The sequence below is a fragment of the Mobula hypostoma genome, chromosome 25 (genome assembly GCF_963921235.1).
Source record: "Mobula hypostoma chromosome 25, sMobHyp1.1, whole genome shotgun sequence".
Lineage (NCBI taxonomy): Eukaryota > Metazoa > Chordata > Chondrichthyes > Myliobatiformes > Myliobatidae > Mobula > Mobula hypostoma.
Window position 1 is genome coordinate 25,581,941 of NC_086121.1, and position 20,891 is coordinate 25,602,831.

The 20,891-nt window shown below is 43.2% G+C and overlaps 1 protein-coding gene across 1 annotated transcript in view; it reads right to left on the reverse strand.

The window, feature by feature from the left end:
* Nucleotides 1–9,192: 9,192 nt before the first annotated feature.
* Nucleotides 9,193–20,891, reverse strand: part of LOC134337819 (coiled-coil domain-containing protein 30-like) — a 119,505-nt gene continuing 107,806 nt past the window's right edge. The window contains exons 23-27 of the mRNA XM_063033087.1: nucleotides 20,251–20,378; nucleotides 17,186–17,278; nucleotides 14,058–14,160; nucleotides 11,416–11,531; nucleotides 9,193–10,267 (exon numbers count right to left, since the gene is read on the reverse strand). Coding sequence (XP_062889157.1) covers nucleotides 10,078–10,267; nucleotides 11,416–11,531; nucleotides 14,058–14,160; nucleotides 17,186–17,278; nucleotides 20,251–20,378 — 630 coding nt within the window. The 3' untranslated portion in view covers nucleotides 9,193–10,077. The remainder of the gene's footprint in view (nucleotides 10,268–11,415; nucleotides 11,532–14,057; nucleotides 14,161–17,185; nucleotides 17,279–20,250; nucleotides 20,379–20,891) is intronic.

The window sequence follows — 20,891 nt, forward strand, 5'->3', positions numbered from 1 at the left end:
GATACAGAAGAAAATTACTATTGATGGGCAAAGGGCCTCGTACACTAATGTTTCTACAATTGTCTGATGCACATATTTTACAATGTTACACAATTTAGTGACAATATCAACCCAAGAAAATAGTTGTTTTATTAAATGAGGAATCAGTGTAATCAAAATGTACCAAAAATAACGTGCAGTCTATGTACAGCAGAACACTCTGCATATAAAACATATTTGAGACCTTGGGAGAGATGGTTGACATTGCTTTCGTTCAACAGCAGCAGAAACTGGAATAGTTGCTCATAGCACCAAGTTAAGCACAAGAGGCATGGGGAATATTGAGCAGGAGAAAAGAAACCCGATGCTGGTGACAAATTCGTGATCATTATCAAAGAAAAATTGACAATGGGCCACATAAAGGAGATATTGTAGCGGTGTGCTACACACAGCGCTAGAATAACCACACGGAGTTGGTGAGTTGCAGTTGCGATAGAGATTTATTCAAATTTCGGCGCCTGCTTTAAAGCCTTCCCGTTCCCGCCCTCCCTGGGGAGGACTGCTGTGGGGAATGCATATTCCCAGACCCTTTCCGCGCGTGGGATTTTCCCCCTGCTGGTGAAGATGGCCTGGCGCCCTTTCTGGGGCCGGTCCTCTACCTGCGCACGTTGTTGTGAGCCGGTTCGTGTGTGCTAGAAAGTGGGTCGCCACATAACCTGCCCCCCCCCAGAACCGGCGATACCTCCCCCAATGTCCACAGTCTGGATCGGCCTCTGTTTGGGGGGGTCTGCCCCTGCGCCGCGGTGCCTGAGCCCGGACCGGCTGCGCCAAGTCCACATGGGCCGGTTTGAGTCGGTCCACCGTGAATACCTCCTCTCTCCCCCCAATGTCCAGCACGAACGTGGACCCGTTGTTCCTGATCACCTTAAACGGTCCCTCGTAGGGCCGCTGTAGCGGTGCCCGGTGTCCGCCCCGTCGTACAAAAAGAAACTTACAGTTCTGCAGGTCTTTGGGTACGCAGGTCCGGGCTCTGTCCATGCTGTGAAGTGGGTATGGGGGCCAGGTTACAGAGCCTCTCCCGTAGTCTGTCCAGGACTGCTATGGGTTCTTCCTCTTGCCCCCTTGGGGCTGGTATGAACTCTCCTGGGACGACCAGGGGTGCGCAGTACACCAACTCGGCCGACGAGGTGTGTAGATCCTCTTTGGGCGCCGTGTGGATTCCGAGCAGGACCCAGGGAAGTTCGTCCACCCAGTTAGGCCCCTCCAGGCGGGCCATGAGAGCCGATTTCAGGTGACGGTGGAAGCGCTCCACTAGTCCGTTCGACTGTGGGTGGTAGGCAGTTGTGTGGTGTAGCTGCGATCCTAAAAGGCTGGCCATAGCCGACAACAGGCTGGAGGTGAACTGGGCGCCCCTGTCGGAGGTAATGTGGGCCGGTACCCCGAAGCGTGCTACCCAGGTTGCGATCAGTGCTCGGGCGCAGGATTCGGAGGTGGTGTCGCTGAGCGGGACTGCCTCTGGCCATCTGGTGAACCGGTCTATCATAGTTAGGAGGTACCGCGCTCCTCGCGACACTGGCAGGAGCCCCACGATATCCGCATGAATGTGGTCGAACCTCCGGCGGGTGGGTTCGAACCGCTGCGGTGGAGCCTTGGTGTGCCGCTGCACCTTGGCCGTTTGGCACTGCATACACGTTTTGGCCCATTCACTGATCTGCTTACGAAGTCCATGCCACACGAACCTGTTGGAGACCAGCCGGACGGTTGTCCTGATGGAGGGGTGCGCTAAGTTGTGAATGGATTCGAACACCCACCGGCGCCAGGCTGCTGGGACAACGGGCGGGGTTGGCCGGTAGCTACGTCACATAGTAGGGTCCTCTCACCTGGGCCTACGGGGAGGTCTTGGAGCTGCAAACCGGAGACTGCAGTCCTGTAACTGGGGATCTCAGCGTCTGCCTGATGTGCCTCTGCCAGCGCTGCATAGTCCACACCCCGGACAGGGCCCGTATGGTCGGTCTGGATAGTGCGTCCGCCACGACGTTGTCCTTTCCAGAGACATGCCGGATGTCCGTCGAGTACTCGGAGATGTAGGACAGGTGTCGCTGCTGGCGGGACGACCAGGGGTCGGACACCTTAGTGAACGCAAAGGTAAGCGGTTTATGGTCTGTGAACACGACGAAGGGCCTACCTTCTAAGAAGTACCTGAAATGCCGGATTGCCAGGTATAGTGCCAATAGCTCCCGGTCGAAAGCACTGTATTTGAGTTCAGGTGGTCGTAGGTGTTTGCTGAAGAACACCAGGGGTTGCCAGCGACCCTCGATGAGTTGTTCCAGCACTCCACCGACCGCTGTGTTGGATGCGTCCACCGTGAGGGCAGTAGGAACGTCCGTTCTGGGGTGCACTAGTATCGCGGCGTTTGCCAAGGTTTCTTTGGTTTTAACGAAAGCGGCTGCAGCCTCTTCGTCCCAAGTAATGTCCTTGCCCTTATCCGACATCAGAGTGAACTGGGAGTGCATGGTTCGGGCTGCTGAGGGGAGGAAACGGTGGTAGAAATTCACTATACCCACGAATTCCTGCAGGCCTTTGGTTGTGTTGGGTCGGGGGAAGTTGCAGACCGCGTCTACCTTGGCGGGCAGCGGGGTTGCCCCGTCTTTAGTAATCCTGTGGCCCAGGAAGTCGATGGTGTCGAGTCCGAACTGGCATTTGGCTGGGTTGATTGTAAGGCCGAATTCACTCAGGCGGGAGTAGAGCTGGCGGAGGTGGGACAGATGCTCCTGCCGACTACTGCTGGCTATGAGGATGTCGTCCAAATAGATGAATGCAAAGTCCAGGTCGCGTCCCACCGCGTCCATTAGCCGCTGGAAAGTCTGTGCGGCATTCTTTAGACCAAACGGCATTCGGAGGAATTCGAAAAATCCAAACGGGGTAATGAGTGCTGTTTTGGGGGTTTCGTCTGGAAGTACCGGGATTTGATGGTATCCCCGGACGAGGTCTATCTTGGAAAAGATCCTTGCGCCGTGTAGGTTTGCTGCGAAGTCTTGAATGTGCGGCACAGGGTAGTGGTCTGGCGTTGTAGCCTCACTCAGTCTGCGGTAGTCACCGCATGGTCTCCAGCCCCCCCCCCCCCCGTTGCCTTGGGCACCATGTGCAGGGAGGAGGCCCATGGGCTGTCGGATCGTTGTATGATCCCCAATTCCTCCATCTTCTTGAACTCCTCCTTCGCCAGTCGGAGCTTGTCCGAGGGGAAGCCTTCGAGCACGGGCGTGGAGGGGTGGTACCTGGGTCGGGATGTGGTGCTGTACTCCGTGTCTGGGCATGGCTGCCGTGAACTGCGGTGTCAGTACTGATGGGAAATCCGCCAGGACCCTGGTGAATTCATTGTCGGACAGCGTGATGGAGTCCAGGTGTGGGGCTGGCAACTGTGCTTCACCCAGGGAGAACGTTTGAAAAGTCTTGGCGTGGACTAATCGCTTCCCTTGCAGGTCGACCAGCAGGCTGTGGGCTCGCAGAAAATCCGCGCCCAGGAGTGGTTGGGCCACGGCGGCCAGTGTGAAGTCCCACGTGAACCGGCTGGAGCTGAACTGTAGCCGCATCGTGCGGGGGCCGTAGGTTCGTATTGTGCTGCCATTAGCGGCCCTCAGGGTGGGTCCGGGTTCTCTGTTGCGGGTGTTGTAACTCGTTGGAGGTAAGACACTGATCTCCGCTCCGGTGTCGACCAAAAAGCGGCGTCCCGACTGCTTGTCCCAGACGTACAGGAGGCTGTCCTGATGGCCAGCCGCCGTAGCGATTGGTGGCGGCTGGGCCTTGGCGTTTCCCGGGAATTTGCAGGGTGGTCTACAGAGGCAAGCACCATTGTTCGTTGGGCTCTGCTGCCGGGCCTGGTCTGGTCTGTCGTTGGGCACGCGGCTTGGTGATCTGTGCGACGGATGCCCCTCTCTCCTTCTGGGCATTCCACAACACATCTGCTCGGGCCGCCACCTCCCGGGGGTCGCTGAAATCTGTGTCGGACAGCAGCAGGCGTATGTCCTCGGGCAGTGCTCTAGGAATGCCTGCTCAAACATGAGGCAGGGTTTATGTCCTTCAGCCAGGGCCAGCATCTCGTTCATTAATGCTGACGACGGCCTGTCTCCCAAACCATCCAGGTGCATTTAAGCGGCGTGCTCGTTCGCGCCGTGAGAGTCCGAAAGTCCTTATGAGCAGGGCTTTGAATGCTGTGTATTTGCCGTCCTCCGGGGGCGACTGTATAAACTCCTCAACTTGTGCAGCAGTCTCCTGGTCGAGGGAGCTCAGCACGTAGTAGCGAGTGGACTCCGAGGTTATCTGCCGAATGTGGAATTGTGCTTCTGCCTGTTCCAACCACAGACGGTATCTCAGCGGCCAAAAGTTAGGCAGTTGTAACGAATCTGCGTGAACAGATGCGGCGTCGGTCATCTCTGGCCCAAATATCGTTCGGGCCGTCGGGGTCACCAAATTGTAGCGGTGTGCTACACACGGCGCTAGAATAACCACACGGTGAGTTGGAGTTGCGATAAAGCGATTTATTCAAACTTCGCCGCCTGCTTTAAAGCCATCCCGTTCCCGCCCTCCCTGGGGCGGGACTACCGTGGGGAATGCATATTCCCAGACCCTTTCCACGCGGGATTTTCCCCCTGCTGGTGAAGATGGCCTGACGCCCTTTTTGGGGCCGACCCTCTGCCTGCGCGCGCTGTTTCGTGAGCCGGTTCGTGGGTGCTAGAAAATGGGTCGCCACAATATAAATGTAGGTGACAAAACTTAGTTAATGAAGTAAATTATAAGAAGCATTTTAGAGGTGGAAAGAGAAGTAGGGAGCCAAAGTGGTTTTGAGATGAGGAGGAAGTTGATATATGCAGAGGAATTCATATTTGATCAGCTTTGATAGGTGCATGAAGAGATATATTATGGACTTACCAATATGTCAAATAGCAAGAGGTGGTTTGAGGGCCTCTGCCCTGCTGGTAACTTCCTTCTCACAACTCTCTTTAACCTTTGGGACAGTGGAATCTCCGACCTTGGCAGGTTATGGTATAATTGTCAATGATGGAGGTATGCCAACATTTTGAAAAGTTACAGAGAACTGAAGGAGTGCTTTAACAAGAAGGATTTTAAAACCATGACATTGCTTATAGTACCCATTTTACTAAACAGAACAGAAAATAATTTCCTCTCCAACATCCATAACCAAATATACACAGCATCATCAACAAAGGAGATTCTTCAAATGCTGGATGCTGCTGATGAATAAACGTCAACTGTTCATTCCCCTCCACAGATGCTGCCTGACTTGCTGAGTTCCTGCAGCATTTTGTATGTGTTACTCTACACAGTTGTGCTTCTTGCAAACTAATCAATGCTACCAATGAGCTTCATAACATGTCTCACCTTTCTAAAATAATCTCATCTAAGTAATTTTTTTTAGAAGCCTAATTACCAACCTGTCAGATGAGAAAGGCAGGGATGTCAAAGAAAGACATACAAAGACTAGCCAACTAGCAGGCATCTATGAATCTTAATGGCAACGCTGCCATTGAATATAAAGGACTGGCACCCGGAGTGTGTGGGGGGGGTGGTCTTTCTTTTCTCATCATGCTTCAATGCAAAGTAGCTGCAGGTCTGTTAATGAAGTACTTTCAAAATTACTCAGCTGGTTAGTCTTTAAGACTGTGTTCTTAGGTTTTATAAATTCAGAGTATTATTCGTGTGTTATCTGAATAAAGTTTCAATACTTTGGATTTGCTCCAATTATGTCAGCTGTCATTTTTTTATCCAGAATATTTAACGGAATACTTATCATCCATCCAGAGTACCTATTGACAATCTTCTGTTTCTCAAAGTCATCAATCACTGACTTTATCCACTTCTGATAGACATCAATAGGCCAACTTGGGTAAATGACACAGTAGGTGAATGTGCCGGACATACAGGTCCTGTGTGACAAATTAGGTATCCACACCACTAAGCTGAGGCCCTAAAAAGTTTAATATTGAGAAATTGGAGAACCTGGACAATGACATTGAAATAAATTGACCCTACATTGTGTAATACGTGGAACACACATATATTGTATCACGCAACATCATTTAAATTCCAAAACTGTACAAGTGCTTTTGAAGTTTCATCATAAATAGTTTAATTAGAAAAAAACTGAACAAAAATCAATGGTTAGCTATTTGCACATTAATCTTCTAAAACATACATTTCAATCTTTGTCTGAATAGATTCTCTCCTGTTTATTTACATCTTAGTTTGCGAATCTATATGTAAATCAGAATAAAAATTGAACCTCAACCATGTCTTAAAAAGGTGTCTGTACAAAAATATCCAAAAAAATGATAATATAAATATATTATAAGCACGGGAGATATACAATTTAGAATCGTCACTCAAAGTGCTCTAACCCAATTTTCCTGCTCTTTCTTTCTCAATAATTTTCAAGTGTTCATGTAATTAGCTTGTAAGAATTCCTCAAATGGTGTGATATTTATAGGAGCCATGCATCTGTTTTCTAGCTGCATCTGTCCAAATGTCTTTTAAACATTGTAACTGCAACTGCTTCTACCAGGTCCTCTGGCAGCTTGTTCCACATACCTGCCACCTTCTGCGTCAAGAGTATTCCCCCCACCCCCCCCCCACAACCCCGGTCCCTTTAAATGTTGTTGCTCTCACCTTAAATCAAGGCAAGACCCGAAACACCCGATGATTCCAGAAACATCACTGAAGATGTGTCCAGAAGCATCAATAGATGTATGTACACAGTACTCTGTTACTCTGTTTGAAAGATTATGACCATTCACCTTATCCATGCCCCACATGAATCTAATAATCCCTTTTAAGGTCACCCCTCAGACTCCGTTACTCCTGCAAAAGTTCAAGCCTATCCAGTCTCTCTTTATACAAGTCATACCTTCCAGTCCCAGTAACATTCTCGTGAATCTTTTCTGTATCCTTTTCAGTTTAATGACATCCTTCCTATACCTAGGGAATTTACTCTTAGGTATTGTATTGCCACCATCTTGTACCCAGTGCCCTGTCCAATGAAGCCAAGTGTGCCAAATGCCTTCTTCACACTCTGACTATATTTGTTACCACTTTCAGGGAACAATGTACTTGTCCCCCTAGCCCTCTCTGTTCTACAGCACTCTCCAGGGCTCTTTCTGATCGTTGAGAGGTATGAGGTAAATTCTATCTGCTATTCCTTGACCCACTTTCCCAGCTGATCTAGATCCCATATTAATCACAGATAACCTTCACCGTACACTAGGCCGTCAATTTTTCTGTCATCCACAAATTTACTAACCTTGCCAACTACATTCCCAGCCAAATTGTTAACATATATGGCAAACAACAGGAACCCAGCATTGACCCTATGGCACACCACTGGTCACAGGAGACCAACTTGAAAATCAACCCTGTACTACCACCCACTGCCCTGTTCCAATCCAGTTTTATGCCCTCTTGGCTAGTTCATGTGATCTAACTTTCCAGACCAGCCTACCATGCAGGATCCTGTGAAAGGCCTTGTTAATGACCTGCTCTCATTTAACCTCTTGCTGACCACTTCAAAAAGCACAATCAAATTCCTGAGACAAAATTTTCCATGCACAAAGCCATAATGACAACCCCTAATCAACTAAATTCTGATGGATCCTGTTTCTCAAAGGCACAACATTAGCCATCTCTCACTCTACCAGTACCTTACCCTTGGCTATTAATGATACAAATTTCTCTGCCAGGACCCCAGCAATTTCTTCACAGCTTTCCACAATGTTCTAGGATACACCTGGTCAGGTTTGAGTAGTTTATTAATCTTTATGTGCTTTAAGACCACTAGTACTTTAGCTTTCATAGTGTGCCTGTTTCAAGACATCACTGTCCTCTTTCCCAAATTCTCAGCTTCCATAGCCTTCTCCATGAGAAATATTTATTTAAGACCTTGCCCCTTCCCACTGCTGTCTGTAAGAAGTTTCTATGTTCTCCCCGTGACCACGTGGGTTTCCTCCAGGTGCTCCGGTCTCCAAAGACCGGTTGGTTGGTTAATTGGTCATTGTTCATTGTCCCGTGATTAGGTTAGGGTTAAATCAGGGGATTGCTGGGCTGTGCAGCTCGAAGGGCCAGAAGGGCCTATTCTGCATGTATCTCAATAAATAAATAACTAAATATCCTGTGGCTCCACACACAGATGATCACACATTGATTGTAAAGGAGCCCTATTCTCTCCATACACTTTTCCTCTTGAAACATTTATTGAAAGTCTTAGGATTCTCCTTTTCTTATCTACCAAAGCTACGACATGTCCTCCTTTAGCCCTCCTGACTTCCTCTTCCCACAGCATAATGGGAAATAAAAATGTCCAACAAAATGACCAGCTCCAAAGCACTATGACCAACGTACATGCCAGATATGTTAGTACTAGAAGCAAGTGATTTGGCTTGACCATGTCAGCAGTACAGACAACAATCAGCTAAATAAGAGAGCCTGTATAGTGAATTTGAAGAACACAATAATAAAGATCACTGTTCTAAACTCTGCAGCAAGGACAGCATCCTTGTGGCAGATGATGATGCAGATTAGATCCATCTTGGCATAAAACAATATAACAAAGAAATATGGACATCAAATTGGCAGATCCCCTCGACCCAATGTGTTGAAACTGATCTCTATTATCAGTAATAGATATACTTGTCATTATTGCTTGGACAAGATGAGAAAAAGTGAATCAAATTTAGATTAACAGCAGTTAGCTGGAGATGTGCTTTAATGCCCAACTACCAAATTAACAGAGTTCCAATCTCATATTGTTTGGTCCATTTATTTTAAATTATGTTTTTCTCCTTTTCAATCTGAAGTTCCTACATTCCAGATAGCAGTCCCTGAGTGGAGACCTACTTTGTGGTCTCTGCTAACGTCAATCTTGTCCCTGCGAAAAAGACGCGAGAAACAGTCTTGAGTGACTCCTCCCTGAGACTGTCCTTCAAGGAATTATCAAAACTCTATTACTACTATTTGTCTTCTCCCACTCAAAGGCACAACTGCAATAAAAAAACTACTTTAAAGGATAGCCATTAATATGCATTTCACTACCTGTGTTACTGGTAGGCTATTACACCATCTCCTTAAATCACTTCAGTAGCTGTAATTGATAGTTTCCATTAATGTGGAAAATGCAACATTATTTTAGAGAAGAATATTAGCCAGGAATCAGTGTTTCCCTCCTTCATTTCTGCATGTAATTTTCAAAATTCTAGTGTTAGAGTTTCAGTTGGAAATTACCTGACACACTTTAAAGGTCCATAGATATGTTTCCAGTGCAATTATTTTCATTTCTTCTTCAATCCTTTCCTTCAACATGACCATCTCTTATCCTTTATCCACCAAGTAATCAAGGCAGAAATACACTGTATTCAATTCAAAATCTCAGGAGCAAGCAATTTGGGACAAAGGCAGAGCAAGAGGCATTAGGTCGAGCAAGTAGTCTCAACGTGAAGCTTTATCATCTAATTACTGATATATTTTCTAATTCTAATGCCTTATTGTTTTCTAAACTGTGGAAATTTACTGAAATAAGATTACCACTGCAAGCTGAGCAAAATTACACCCTGGCATAACCAATTGTTCATACAAGTCAACTCTTTCTTTGCGTTATTCAAAGTGGATAGCAGCACAGAAGTTAATTTTTACACTGGGAGAGAATTGGGGACATTTGTATCACAGAACCACAGTGTTTTACTTGCCCAACCCATACCCTTGACATTTGAAATACTGGTATAAGGCCAGTGTTTTTGTGCTTGTAAGTGCAAAGCTGGACCGGCGCCAAAATAGGTATTTCAACCAGTCTATCACTACTCATCCAGAGAAAGATGTGTTAACATTCCTGTTAGGCAACATGGCAAAGACAACAGTTTGTTACATGCTGAATCAATATGCCTCTGGCTCCATTACCAGCATTATTTTAGCTCCAGATAGAAACACCTTGTGGATCATCCAGCTTTTGAATTTTCTTTGTGTGGCACAATCGGGATCCACTTAAACTGTGCTGACATTTACTTCTGTCTCAGTCATGGCCAGACCACACATCATCGTTGCCTAGACTTGGCTATCATCCTGGTCCCTGAACTGTGAACGGCTTGACACGTTAAGGTAGTCCACGCCCAAATGGCTCGGTGGAGGTGGAGTATATGAAGATGTTGCAGCATCAGACTTCTCCATTGTTCTGCCATATTGCATAGGATCTGAATGACCAAGACTGTTAATACCACTAGGTGATGTTGCTTCACTGAAAAAAAAAAGAATATTGTGATTACAACAAGTGTAACTATTTGCACTGAAATACTACCTTTAATGTTACAAAAAGTTCTAATATACTTTATAGATGTGTTTAAAATGGAAGCATGTTAGAAGGGTGAGTAAACGCTAGTTAAAGCTTATAGGACTTAATAGAGGATCTTACGAGAGAAGGGAAGAGTAAGTGAGTTATGTTGGGAACTCTAGAGCACAAAACCAGAGTTAGAAGAGCAGGATGCTCTTGAAGTGTTTCTTGGGCTGCAAGAAGCCATGTGATTATGAAAGGATAAGACATCCACATAAAAAGAGAGCAGATGCGTTTACATAGCACCACTTATGATCTCAAGACCTCCCAAAGGATTTCACAACCATTGGTTTTTAAGTGTAACCACATGCACATGAATTTTGTGCATGTTAAGCTTCTGGAATAATGATAGATAAACTGTTTTCACTGATGCTGTTTGAGGGTTAAATATTAGCCAGGCTGAGAGAAGCGAATAATAGATTTTAAAATCAAGTCACAGGAAAGGAAACTGTGGGACGAAGTCACAGCAAGAATTTGGAGGAAAATAAATAATTACTTCATACATAATTAGTTGAATCAATGGGAACAATGCATGCACCTCTATTTCTAGCTCAAAGGAAATGAGGCAAAGTCAACCGCCTTTTCATTTAGCAAAGATTAAAGAGTAAACTTGGGAATTTGTAGGTCAATGTGACCATCAGTAACCAAACTGTTGGATGGTGGGCATAGTTCGTTTGTGGAAAGAGTTAATTTTCCACTTGACATCTTTGGTTTTCCAATTATTTTGTTGGAAGAGGGTGCACAGAGAAATAGGATAATTGTATTCATTTTTGTTAGTAGTATAATTAATTCAAAGTTCATGGATTAAGTTGGGAATTAATTACTGAGAATATACTTGATCTTAGTGCAACATAGCTTAAAAAGAGATTAGTTAATGTTCCATTTCACAAACATTACTCAGTGATCACTGTAATAAAATACAGATTGGATTTTTTGTGATGCTTTGCATGCTATCTAATACATCATATGGATTAAACATATGGCTCATAGGTCTATTAGCCATTGGGAAGGGATGGAAACTAACAATTAAAATAATATCTATTTATTCATAGTACCGTGTTGAAGGTGGGAAGTTGTCATTTATTACAGAGGTGTCACTGTACAGAAACTTGCAAGGCTCGTCAGCAAAGGATACAGATAAACTGTCATGTTGGTGTAACTTGCCAGGATCCTATTAGGAAAGTACAGACAAAATATAAAGCTCATGACGACAGTGAAGACAGCAAAGAAGTGGTATTCCCACTATACTATTAAACATAACAGCATTCCATGACTGGCATATACAGTCTACTGCAACCCTTTACTCATAAGAACAATGCTATAATTTCCTAGGCATGACATAAAACCATTTTTAAATGAGTCCAGGGCCATACATACATCCTTTGTAAGCCCACTTCTGTTGAGAGCAGCTCAAGTGAAATGGCCCTTACATATTTATTCCACATTCTGTGCAAATGCGAGGTGTAAAAGAAAAACAGCAGTTATTCGAGTGAAGCCCCCATGGGGAGCTGGGAGGTATATGTTTCAAGATTCATTATTGTTTAATGACATTTCCAGTACATATGTGTAAAGAAGAATGAAATAATTATTACTCCAGATCTAATGCAGTTAAAAAAACACAATAAGATAAAGAAGATAAAAAATACACAATAAATATAAATACACAAGATAGCTTATATACATAGATTGATTGTATGCCCATAAAGTGATGCTAGCACAGGAGTGTCTGTACATAAAGTGGCTCTGTCAGGAAATGATAAAGTAGTGGTGGTGGGGGCTGTGGTGGGGTGGGTTAGTGGGTGGAGGTGTTGATCAGCCTTACCGTTTGGAGAAAGTCACTGTTTTCGAGTCTGGTGATCCTGGCATGGATGCTATGTAGCCTCCTCCCTGATGGGAGTGGGACAAACAGTTCATGAGCAGTGTGGGGGGACAACGTGGTTCAGGTCTTGGGGGAATGATCAAATCATAGGGTCTTCATTGTAGGATTGGTGGGGATGGTGGGTTGTTTTTCACCACTGGATAATGAAATAGGGTGAGCTATGTGGGAAGGCTAGAAGAAACTCAATTAAGGAGCCTTACCCAAGTTCGGTTCCCAGTACCAAGCCGAGACCTGCTCTGGGCAAGCCCCTTTAAATTACATTGCTGAAGATAATAAAGTGTTAATAAAACTTTGTTGTTTCAGCTTGACCAGTGACACGTGCAATCACAATATGGACTCATTTCCTCCATGTTGCATGGGGAATGACAACATTAATTGTGTACCTGACATGGAAAATGCATAGTTGGTGCAATTTACAATGTACAACGGGAAGTCACTAATCAAATTTTCAGAGGAATATGACCAGAAAGAACTGTAAATGTATACCACTTCAGGGGGGAAAAAATTCAAAGCCATAATAAAACAATTAGTTTCTAATGGAATTTGTAAGCAAATATCTAAAAAAAAATCAAGGAATTGTTTTTGTAGTTCAGGGAGATAGATTGTAATAATGATTCACTTGGCTTCTGTTGAGTCTATTTAGCACGGCTAAGATACCACTTAATGGCAACTGTGAATACAGGACACATGCACATTATAAGCATGCATGGTATTGACAGTTCTGAGATATTAATAATGACTCCTTTTCAATTCGTAGAACCATACAAGGGAAGCTGATACATGAAGCTTAACGACATTATCCAATAGTCTGTGCACTTTTCATGGACAAATAGAGTCATAGAGCTATATGGCACGGATTCAGGCCCTTCGGCCCAATGGATCTATATTCACCCAGCCAAACCCAATTTCCTGTTTGGTTCCATACTCCCCGAGACCCAACCTCCAAGCACCTATTCAAGTGCTTTTTAAATTATACTATTGTAGCTGCTTTAACCACCTCCTCTCACAGTTCATTCCATATACTTACTACTCTGCATGAAAAAGTTGCTCTTCAGGTCCCTTATAAACCCTAAACTTATACTCCCTAGTTTAGGGCTCCTTGAGGAAAAAACGGTTACCATCCATCTTATCTACTATGCCTCTCATAATTTTAAATATTTCTGTAAGGTTGCTCTGTTTTATATGATATATTGTGCAACATATTGTTTTTTTTATTTGAGCACTGTCAGAGTATTGGGTTTGATTTCTGAGGGGGCATGATTTCAAGAGCAAAATCTATATGTATATACTGTACGTAATAGTTTGATTTGCTAATAAGCACTGGCCTTTGGATTCACAACAGCATATCTGTCATCTTCTATGTGTAGAAGGTAGGTAGCAGAATGTTTTGGTGTTGGAAACCTGTCTTTGAAGCCACCAAACAACAGGAATTCTGCAGATGTTGGAAATTCAAGCAACACACATCAAAGTTGCTGGTGAACGCAGCAGGCCAGGCAGCATCTCTAGGAAGAGGTACAGTCGACATTTCAGGCCGAGACCCTTTGTCAGGACCTCTTCCTAGAGGTGCTGCCTGGCCTGCTGCGTTCACCAGCAACTTTGATGTTTGAAGCCACCATCCAGCATTCACCACCTAGGTATGCCTGACGAATTGTGAGATTTTCCCTCCGCAAACTGCGCAAACAGGAGTAAGGTTGCACTGATGCCATGACATTGGAAAGGTACAAAGGCAGTTTAAGGCTTATAATTCACAGGTCTTATTGGAATTGAAAGAAAAAATGTGAAATGGTTGGACAGTGCAGGAAACTCTGCATCATGTACCGTCTGAATCACTTTCAGAGAGTTCTCCAGTGACCCAAGCCGTTCACTCAACTTCATTGTCTCATCTTGAAGTTGTTTGTTCTCCTCTTCTAAAGAGCTAATCCTAGAAAATGAATGATAGGCAGATGATCAATATCTGCTGCACAGGTGTCAGGCAAGTAGCCTGAATTATGTTTATTTCTCTTCTTCCTTATGCCCACAGTTTTCACCCTCAACGTCACCTTTTGTTAAAAGATGTCACATATTGCTGGAGTACCCCCTCAAGAACGCAGTTATTATTGACTATTCTTCACATGCAAGTCTAGATGGTGAATGTCTAAAAATAATTAACACATTTTGGCACAATTTAATTCTCACCCAATATCCACATACATAGCAGGCATTACCAAGTGATGATCAGGCTAGCTAATGCCTTTCTTCCAAAAACAACAGGTGCTGAGACCAATGTCTTGGCCTCAACTGTGAGAAGCTGACTGGCATCAAACAACGTAGACCGAGATTAGATGTGGGATCTTCAAATATCGAAATTAGCTAGGGAGAGTTGTATACTTAGTCAGCTCCTTCATGGGCATCTTCAAGGAGCAATGCCTCAAAAAGATGGTGTCCATCATTAAAGAACCCCATCACCCCCATGACATGCCCTCTTATTGCTACCATCAGGAGGAAGGTACAGAAACCTAAAGGCACACACACACAATGATGCAGGAACAACTTCTTCCCCTCCGCCATCCGATTTCTGAATGGACATTGAACCCATGAACACTACCTCACTGCAATTTTTTTTTCAATTTTTGCACTACTTATTTAATTTAACTATTTAATATATATACTTACTTTAATTCACAGTTTCTTTTCTCTATTACTATGTATTGCATTGCACTGTTACCGCAAAGTTAACAAATTTCATGACATGTGCTGGTAATATGAAACCTGATGCTGATTCTGATGTGCAGCAACATATGTCACAGGTGAATCATTTATTATGCATCTATACCTGCTTGCTTCACTAGCCAACATCCTCTCCAAGCTTTAAATTGAACAACAGAATAGGGAAAACACAGATTCTCTGCCATCTATCTTAATGGATGAAAAGAGAGGCAAAAAAAATGGATGTTTCAAATGCAAAGAAATCATTCTACTTTGTATGTAACAACTAATCTACCTTCAATTTTAGACTTGAACTTGTTACTTTCACTGAGGCTGTTCCTTAGGGCAAAAAATGGGCTGCTACAGCCTGATTGTGGAAGGACCAGTCTGCTTGAACCATTAATATTTCTTTTTCCAACACTGTCCAACCCAAGACACGAATAGCAACAGCATGCCCTTGCCAGTTGTCTCAAAATTTCAACCATTATCTTGGAACTCTGTCTCTTTTATATATTAAGATTTTCATTGTATTTCTCTTCATAATACAAAACAAAGGCAAGAATTGCTATCATGATATCACCAGTGTTACTCCCAACATAAAGATGGCAGCACAGTCTGGCAATGGGCTTTTCATTCCTGCTGCTAAGAATTTCAGTCCCATTGTACCACCTGATTATGGACTACACTTCAATACGGCACCTTAGATAATTAAAGTGCAGCAAACAATTTTATTTACAAGTCACTAACATGTTTTCAATCCCAAATCTGAATAAAAAAATGCTTCAGTCAAATGTTAAACAGTTTTCATACCAACACACTCATACTTACATCAATCTGTTATTCGACCAATTATCTTTCCTATCTCCACTCCTTAAGCAGCAAATTTGTATTGAATTACAGCCTCCCATAACCTTACCAGCTTTACTAGTTCTGGCCAACTATTATATCATAGGTGCATTACCAAAATATTCCTATTGGCTACTCACTAATGTGCCTACATTTTAGCCTATACTGGACAGCATTCAGAATCAGGAATTGCTAATATGTTTGCTGTTTTTTCAGCCAAGGAAAACTGAGGCTAGATGTAGCCACAGATACTGTGGCTATGATCAACTAACTTCATGCTGACCAGGAATCAAACAATTCACACACCTTCTCAGCAGTATGGGCAGCAGATATCAAAGACTTGCTATTTTCTCGATCAATTTACACAAGCATATTGTGCCCTCATATCTGTTGTGGACAGCGATATGTTAGATGTGGAGACTCATGGGGTGATAGGTAAGGATATAAGGGACTCTATCACTGTTAAGGTGGTGGGAAAATGGGGTGAACGTGGATGCTGAGGAAATGGAGGAAATGTGCGAGATGCAGCATCAATGGTGGAGGAACGGAAACCCCGTTCTCTGAAGAAGGAGGACATGTCCTGGAAAGGAAAGCCTCTATCTGGGAACAGATGCGTCAGAGATGAAGGAACTGAAAAAAGGAAATAGCATTTTTATAGGAGATAGGGTGGGAATCGGTAGGCTTATAAAAGATGTTGGTCAATAGCTTGTCTCCATAAATGGAGACGGAGAAATCGAGAAAGGGGAGGGAGGTGTCAGAAATGGACCGTGAATTTAAGGCCAGGTGAAGGTTGGAGACAAAGTTCAGTTCAACATGGGTGCATGAAGCAGCACCAATGCAGTCTTGGAACATGGACTGTTCTATGTAGCCAAAGAAAAGGCAGGCATAGCTGGGGCCCATGCAGGTGCCCATTGCTACCCCAAATCTGGAGAAAGTGGGAGACGCTGAAGGAAAAATTGATGAAGGTGAGGACCAGTTCCACCTAACGAAGGAGGGTGGTGGTGGAGAGGAACTAGTTGGTTCTCTTATCGAGAAAGAAGCAGAGAGCTTTAAGGGCTTCTTGATGGAGGATAGAATCGTACAGGGACTGGACATCCATGGTGAAAGTGAGGCGGTCAAAGCCATGGAATTGTAAGTTACTGAGGAGATTTGCCTGATTATATCTTTAAATATATTATTTATTCAAAACATTTTATTTTTAAAAATGGACTTTAAAATGTGTGATTGGGTTGGCTCTTGGCAGATGAGTTTGAGCAAAAATTCCAGTTCAAAATACTTCAAAGCTCAAAGTCTATTTGCTATCACTGACAGATAGCATTTTGATACTAACTTGTTAATCCAGTTGCTGTAATAGAACTGGACAATACAGAACCATACTGGCCCAAAATACCTCCTAAGCAACATCAAATACTGACCTAGATGCTGGTTTCTTGCATTTCCTTTGGGACTGCTCGTTAGGACTTCTTGTTGATGACACCAACGACGTGGGTGCACCAGGGCTGGCGGATCTGAGGGAATTGGGGAAAAGGAAAACCATAATGTGAAAAAGAGCATTTTTTAATTATCTACTTATGTTATTTACACTGGATGGTAGCACAGTGAATTTCCATGCAGATGGGGCTCTTCAGCTGTGGTTGGCAATTCATCCAGGAGAAGGGTTTCAAACTCGACTGACAGCGACAACGTAGGCAGCTAGGACACAACATCCATAGTCGACCCTGACCAATGGAGGACCTCAAAAGCACATTTTATTTAATTTAAAAATAACCAAAAACTGAAGTAATTCATGTAAGACTGACAATTATCCTACTAGAACTTGGCACGACTGAACAACCTAAAGCAAAGAAAGTCAAATATGTTTCTGTGATTTTAAATAAGAGCAATAGCTAGTTTTGGCAAACTTTATAGATTTCAGTTTCTAGGTCCTAGGCTTTGGAAATCACTTCTAAATCTCTCCATTTCATCATGTTTTGATGAGGGGCCATATGACTTCGCTGTCAAACATTTAAAAATATTTTCCTTCATGATCATCTCTTCTAAATTTGGGATAAGTTTTGCTGATCAAATCATTACCTTTTCTGTTCATTTACCAAATAAAAAAATGTATAAATGCACATTTAAGTTAAGAACAAGAGCAAACTGCAGCTCTTCTGCAATGTAACTCATGTTTAAGGTCTGTACATTTGATTCAATAGCATGACTTCCTTTAAAACCGTCATCTGCCAGAGGGAAAATAGTGGCAGATAGTTTTCTATTACTGGGAAATTTGTGGAAGCTATTATTAAAGATAGCATAAGAAGGTTATCTTTGGGCTGAGAAGTGGTAGATGGAGTTCAATATGAATAGTGTGAAGTGATACAATTTGGAAGAACAAACTTGAAGACAGAGTACAGGGTTAATAGCAAGATTCTTGGCAGTGTGGAGGAACAGAGGGATCTCTCAAAGTTGCTGTGCAAGTTGGTAGGTGGTTAAAAAGCTGTGTTAGCCATCATTGGTTGGGGATTGACTTCAAGAGCAGCGAGGTAATATTGCAACTCCATAAAACTCTGGTTAGACTACACTTGGAGTACCATATTTGCATTTATACATTTGAGTCTTGCTGAAGGGTTTTGGCCCGAAACATCGACTGTACTCTTTTCCATAGATGCTGCCTGGCCTGTGGAGTTCCTCCAGCATGTTGTGTGTGTTGCTCAGATTTCCGGCATCTGCAGACTTTCTTTTGTTTGGAGTATCGTGGTCAGTTCTGGTTGCCTTGTTATAGGAAGTACTTGGAAGCTTTTGAGAGGGTGCAGAGGAAGTTTACTAGGATGCTGCCAGGATTAGAGAGCATGTCTAATGAGGAAAGTTTGAGCAAGCTAGGCTTTTTTCTTTGGAGTGAAAAAGGACGAGAGGTGACTTGATAAAGGCATATAAGATGATAAGAGGTTAGCAATGACTAATACAAGACAGCACAATTTTAAGGTGAATCAAGGAAAGTATAGGAGGGATGTCAGAAGTAGGTGTTTTTTTTGCACTTAGAGTGGGAGGTGCATGGAACATGCTGCCAGGGGTGGTGGTAGAGGAAGATACATTATGGACTTTAAAGACACTCTTAAGATAGGCACATTGATGAAAAAAAATAGCTGTGCAGCAGGGAAGCATTAGATCGATCACGAAGTAGATTAAAAGCTCGGCACAACATTGTGGGCCGTAGGGCCTGTACTGTGCTGTACTGTTCTATGTTCTTAAGACACTAAGAAAAATTTTATGTCATGAGACAAAACTAAGTAAACATGAACTTCTGAAAGGGAAATTGGGTTTGACCAATTTATTAGAGTTCTTTGAAGAGGTAATGTGTGCTGATAAAGGAAAACTGGTGTATGTATTGTTCTTTAATATCCAGAAAGTATTTAAGAAATCATGTATACAAAATTATTGGTGTGATCACCACACTTGAAAAGGCAAAGGTTTCATCAACAAAAAATAGCTCAACTTTAGAAAAAATTATTGACATGGAAAACATACTAAAATGTTTGAGAGTACAGTTAGGTGTACTTTAATCAGGATCTACATCAGGATTTTGTCTTGAAACATCAGTTGCTATTTCCCCTCCATAGATGCTGCCTGATTTGCTAAGATTCTCCAGCATTTTGTGGGTGTTGCTTTGGATTTCCAATATCTGCAGAATCTCTTGCATTGGAAGACTGCTTCTCTACTTGTAGCTATCTGATTGTTAGACCGATTGGACCACTCTGCCAGTTGTTGATTGCTTCTGGCTGTTTGCATTATTGTCTTGTAAACTGCTGGTTGTTGTTGTGTTGTCTGTGTTTTGTGCTGGGCACCGAACCACAGTCAATTCTGGTATGTTTCACATTACTGGCAATAAAGTGATTCCGATTCTGATGTCCGTAATTGGGTCCTTTTGCACTTCTTTTCTTCAGGTATCACACCAACATATACATATCATGATAAAATAAGGGCGTGAGAAAGTTATCAAAGAAATAGAACAAACCCCAATTAAAGACCAAGTGACTTGTAGATTAAAAGGAATTATATACATTGTAAACATATCCTGGAAAATAGAAATAAAATTTACAAGCCAAGGTTCATTTGGTATGTTAAGCTGACTGAAGCACCTTGCTGTAGTGTAAGGCAGATAACTACCATCCATCGATCATATAAAAACAAACCCAGTGTCTGACATGCTTCGTAGCTGCGAAAGAGTCATTTCTGCTTTGTATGATAGCAACATGCTTTTGATTCTATGTCAAATGAGCTGGCAATTACTATTATAGGAAAGGGGCTTATGAAAGAAATGTGCTTTTTCATTCTAGTGGGATTTTAAAATAATTCTAAAAATCTGGCCATACAGTCAGGTACTGACCTAGCATCCTCCACAGTCTGCTCAGGTTTCTGGTCTCCTGTTCTGAATAATTTCCCTCTTGCTTAATTAAAAAGCAAACCTTTAAAACTTGAATAACCATGCATGCAGTGTGTGTACCTGTGCTTTACTTTGCAGGAATTGTTCCCTACAGCATTCTCTTGCTCTGTTAACTGCTGTAGAAGCTCTTTCCTTTCAACAAGGAGTAGATCATTTTCATAAGTAACCCTCGCATTCCAGGCGTGTTCCTGCAGGGTGGTGAGAAAAGATATTATGAGCATGAACACATATTGTTAGGGAGAGAATAGCTGAAAGTTTAGGGAGCATGCACCCAAGTTCATTGACTGGACCTTGAAAAATTGAGTTCACTCCCAGAAGGAGGAGCAATGTGTGGGGTGAGTGGTAGAAAGGGGTGGAAGGCCTTCAGAGGCAAGGTCTAGAATCAATTGGCAGGAGGTGATGGACAGGGTATAAGAATTCCACTAGGTGTGATATTTCTATATGCATTACCAGTGCAGGAAAGAGCATCATGATCTAACATATGTGTGAACTCCAACAATTTCACCTGTTCTTCAATTGTTCTCCCATAAAGTAACATGCTCAGACATCTCCACATTTCCCCCTTCACAAACATACGTACTAACACACATAAACACACAAAATGATGCATCACTCAAATGCAATAACAATATCACTGTTGCTTTTTTTTTAATAAAGTAAGCATCTCTTGTCAAAATTGATTAACATTACAGACAAGATTG